Source organism: Limulus polyphemus, unplaced genomic scaffold (genome assembly GCF_000517525.1).
Source record: "Limulus polyphemus unplaced genomic scaffold, Limulus_polyphemus-2.1.2 Scaffold1971, whole genome shotgun sequence".
Taxonomy (NCBI): Eukaryota; Metazoa; Arthropoda; class Merostomata; order Xiphosura; family Limulidae; genus Limulus; species Limulus polyphemus.
In genome coordinates this window covers 21405-26096 of record NW_013667581.1, presented here as the reverse complement: position 1 = coordinate 26096, position 4692 = coordinate 21405, and the positions used below count along the sequence as shown (strand labels likewise).

General features: G+C 31.2%; 1 protein-coding gene across 1 annotated transcript in view; it reads left to right on the top strand.

The window, feature by feature from the left end:
- Window positions 1–4692, top strand: part of LOC106465525 (centaurin-gamma-1A-like) — a 113695-nt gene that overhangs the window by 96215 nt on the left and 12788 nt on the right. The window contains exons 13-15 of the mRNA XM_022393435.1: window positions 419–428; window positions 2576–2649; window positions 3744–3821. Of these exons, the coding sequence (XP_022249143.1) occupies window positions 419–428; window positions 2576–2649; window positions 3744–3821 (162 nt within the window). The remainder of the gene's footprint in view (window positions 1–418; window positions 429–2575; window positions 2650–3743; window positions 3822–4692) is intronic.

The following is a 4692-nucleotide window of genomic DNA, read 5'->3' as shown; positions in this document are numbered from 1 at the left end:
CACCAGATATGGCACCATCAGATTACCATCTTTTTTGTTCGCTGCAGCACCATCTTAATGGGAAAAGGTATGCAAATGTTGGAGGTGTTAAAGAGGACATCAACATGTTTTATGCTTCAAAGCAAATGATTTCTTTAATCAGGGCATTAACAACCTGATTGTAAGATGGAAAAGCATCATTGATAAGAATAGGGACTATTTCATTTAATAAATTTTTTGTTTGGATATATAAGTTGTTCAGATTTTTTCATCTAAAAAAAAGCAACATTAATTTCTTGACGACCTAATATTTTGTTATGTGTCTAGTAATATGAAGTGAGTTTTTTGTTTTTTTATTTACAGGTGTAAGCTACATGTTTAGGAAATGTGTTTTTGTTATATTAACTTTTTTACCAAAAGTATTCTTGTATTCTTGTAGAGGCTCAGCGGTAAGTCTGAAGGTTTATAATGCTAAAAATGGGGCTTTGACACCTGTGGTGGGCACAGCACAGATAGCCCAATGTGTAGCTTGGTGCTCAACAAAAAGAAAAAAAAAACATAGATAAGGTCCTAGTTATTATTCTGATGTGAAGTAACACTGTCCTTTTCCTCATTAACTGTTTCTATTCTGCAAGGCATCTTCGAAACTAAGTTTTGACAGATGTTTGAATTGGGTGTCTCACAAAGTTAAATATGACAATAACATGGTTTGTGCAGGCCTGGAAAATTCCTTGTATTTTAACTTGGCTCTTGAAAACTGTGAACAATTTTGATTTGTCATTAGGAGGGTTATTGAATCCCATTTATGTTAAGATTCTGGAGAATGTGATTCCAGATATTGCTTGTTTCTAGTCTGTGGTCAACTTTTGATGTATTGGTCTTTATTCTGATAGCTTATTTAATTTTTCTACATTTCCAGTGTTTTTAGTAACAAAAATCATGTACTTGTCACATTAAAATGAGTGTCTTGTGTTGTAATAATGTTTGGCTTTGGTGGAATTTCTGATGTAGTAGTGTTGTATCAGCATGTTCGTTTAGTTTGTGATTGATAGTTATTTCTGTTTCATGGACTTAGATTCCATTGCAACTGAAACTACGTGTTTTCATTTCTAGGAATTAAGAGGTTATTTTGCTCTTCTCAGGATCTTTCAAAAATTTTTGCCAGATTTGAAATAAACTCTGACACTAGATTTCTTACAGATCTTATTGAAATTGTAACTTAGAATAAATATAAAAGGTAGAGAGATGGTGGTTAAACGTTCTTCTGAGGATGTCAGTGAGAAGAACTAAGATTTTAGTGACTGTTTAACCCTTTCACTGCAACTGGGACATATATTTCTTAGTGCATTGGGAAATGCATATCCCAGTTGCAGTGAAAGGGTTAATGAACTATTTAAGGTAACCATTAGCTTGAAATGTTTTGTTGGTGAGATAGACTTCTTGTTTTAAACTTTGAGTATCACAGATTTTCTCTGTTCTCATTTGGAAATTTTAAATAATTCCACATTTTACTAAGTGCAGATGGTTGGATCTGTAACATAGGTACTATTTCATGCATAGATAGTTTTTGTGGCAATGTATTAGGACTTCTAGAAATGGCAGTTAATATTCTGACTCTATATATGTACAGCAAATTGAATATTTTTATTTGGGGAGTTTAGATGTTGGAGAATATCACCAATGATGTTGTAGTTTTGTGGCCCAGGTGACAATGGCATTATTGACAAAACATTTACAGGATCATGGCTTCAGCTTTGCTGATTCTTTAGCTTGTGATTTAAATTCAAACATGAAGAGGTTGCTGATAATTGGTGGAAAAGAAGTATCCATGGCTAGACTTGCAGTCTGTTAATAAAAATAGTCCTTAAATCAAAAATATGTGATATTAAGGTAATGGAGAATGAGTTCTGATGAAATCAACAATGTTTAAGAAAGGGTCCATTTCTAATTTTTGCCTAATGAATGTGAGTGAATCAGGAACTAGTGTGTTGAGAAATATATTGATAGCATCAAAACTGACAAGAATCTCTTTTTGATGGGACAGAAATGTCTTAAGTTTTCAGACAAAAGCTGTGGAGATCATCTCTTAAAAATGTATTTTCTTTCTGGGAGGAGTTAATATATGGACAAGGTGGTGGACTAGTTTGTGGGTGGAAAAGTAAATCTACTGCATTGACAGTTTTGATGATGAGGAACCCACTTTTTAGAAAATATAGTTTGGAGACAAGCTTGAATGACTAGTGACAGAAACTTTATTACAAGTGTACAATGTTTCAACAAGCTTATATAAAAGATTCCTTCACTTCCCATTCAAGCCATCTCCAAACTTTATATGCACTGACAGTTGATGGAGTAGCAGGTCCAATGCAGGTACCTTGGGTAGGTCATATGATTGTGTATCTATTATCAATCTGATTTAAAGACATGGTTTTGTTGTCTTTGTCAGTCAGTTGATAATAATTACATTGCAATACTTACATAAATATGCCTTTTTTTTACTCTTTACATAACTGTTTCCTTAAAAATAGATTGATACTAGCATCATATTCTAATGTACAATTTTTTTTACACACTTTATTCTTCCCTTTTGTTTCAGACTCTGATGACTATGAATTTGTTATAGTATCTTTAGACAACAAACAGTGGCAGTTTGAAGCTAGTAACTTGGAAGTAAGTACTCCTGAATGTACTTTTCCAGATCTGAAATGAAATGCTATTAAAAAAATAGTTTTCTTAGAAATTATTAGTTTATTTAGCATTTTACTGTACTTTTGTGTGACAGATTGTATAATCATTAAAGGAATTTATGTAAGAAATTGTAAAATATACCCATTAAACTTTATGTATCTTCTTCATTATATGTGTAGTTTTGTTTGTTTTTTTAAAATGAATCATTAATTTTATTAATTAATATACAAATCAGCATAATACACTTGCAGAAGGTCCACCATGCTTTGATGAATGGAGCTTACTTGTGGTTTATTCTAATTGCATCTGTATCTGCATTGATGTTGATGGATGTAGTAATAGTAGATCATTTACATGCTCATAAGTTGATGGCAGTTCCAAACGATACTAATGTCTCTTAGTGTAGCTCAAACTCTTTAGAAATCTTGCACTCTCTTGTTGTCAGACGTTATGTGAGTTCACCAATTGAGATTGGACAATGTATATTTTTATTATGTGTAACATTGTCTATAATGTTTTATATTGTTCCAACACAGTTATCTTGTCTTTAGTATCTCCAGATTTCCATTGATTTTTTTCTTATGTATTTTCACTGTTGAACTCAAATTCATTATAAATATCATTCTGAAGTAAAGACATTTTTGGTACTTGTGTACTGCAGTTTCGTTTCCAGATGGTGATGTTAACACATGGAGCAACATCTGTTGGATATTATGCAGTACCAATAATTAATTACCCAATATGATATCTCTCATAATAGTGTAATTGATACTGTTCAAACTTTGATTTGTTCTTACTTATAAGACAAACTTTGACATGAAATTATATATGAATATATTATTAACTTTCTTTTAGAAAGTGAAAAAAGAAAGTATCCTATGAGAATCTGTTGAACTGCAGTACACGTTTTTCATTATTTTTTAAAAGTGTAGTGTGTGTATGTGAAATATTTGGTATAAAATGATTTCAAAGTTTAATTGATATTATCTGTGATTACTTATTATTATACAGTCCATTCATCATAAGCTAAATTTCCTTAAAATGTTGTGTTGTAAAACTCCAGATTCATTTTTCAGGAACGAGAAGGCTGGATAAAAGCCATAGAGCAACAGATACTCTGTAGTTTACAGGGAATTGAGAGTACAAAGGCCAAGGTAAAATTTGCTTTTGTTGAATATATTTCTCTTTACCAAGAAATAGATTGCAATAGTACAAAAAAAAATGTATGTAGGCACAATTATGTTTGATGACTTACAGTTATTATTTGTAAACTTTTCATATTAGTGCCTCTGACTTCTTTTGCTCCTCCTTTTTTTTTAACAAAACTTTTTCAACGTATATATATATATATGTGTGTGTGTGTGTGTGTGTGTGTGTGTGTGAAATATCACAAAATTACATAACCTTAACAGTTGAAATTGGGTGTTAGTGTATTTTAATAAAACAAAACTAAATATGGAGAAGTAAGTAGCTTTTAATACTATATTTTACCCATCAAAGCAAAAGCTAATCTTTAGAGTTTCAAACTTAGGTCTTTATGGACAGCAACATAGACTTGAGGTTGAATTTTAAAAGGTTCTGAAGACACCTATTGAATTTATTATAAGGATATATTTTGTTTAAAGTTTTTTATTTCATCAACTATTTTGTTATGCCTCACACAAGTGGTAGTGCTAGATGTTCATTTAATTTTTGATCAATTTCTGGTATCTGTAAAAATTATTAGAAGAGACTCTTTTTAGCTTTTAATTCTGAAGTCTGATCAACATTTTTAGGGGGAACTCAAGGAGAGCATATTCCACTGCTAATGTACATCTCAGTATTTAGTTTGGTAGGTGACCTTGGAACATACACACTATCCCAAAGTCAAACTGTTGAAAATAAAAACTTGTGTGTTACATTTATCAATATATACACCTGGAAAAAAGTTAAGCACCCCCAAATATTTTTCAGGATTGCTTATTGAAAATAAGGTTTAATTTTCATGATGTTGAGCAATGTTCATAATTTCAAACATAATTAAAA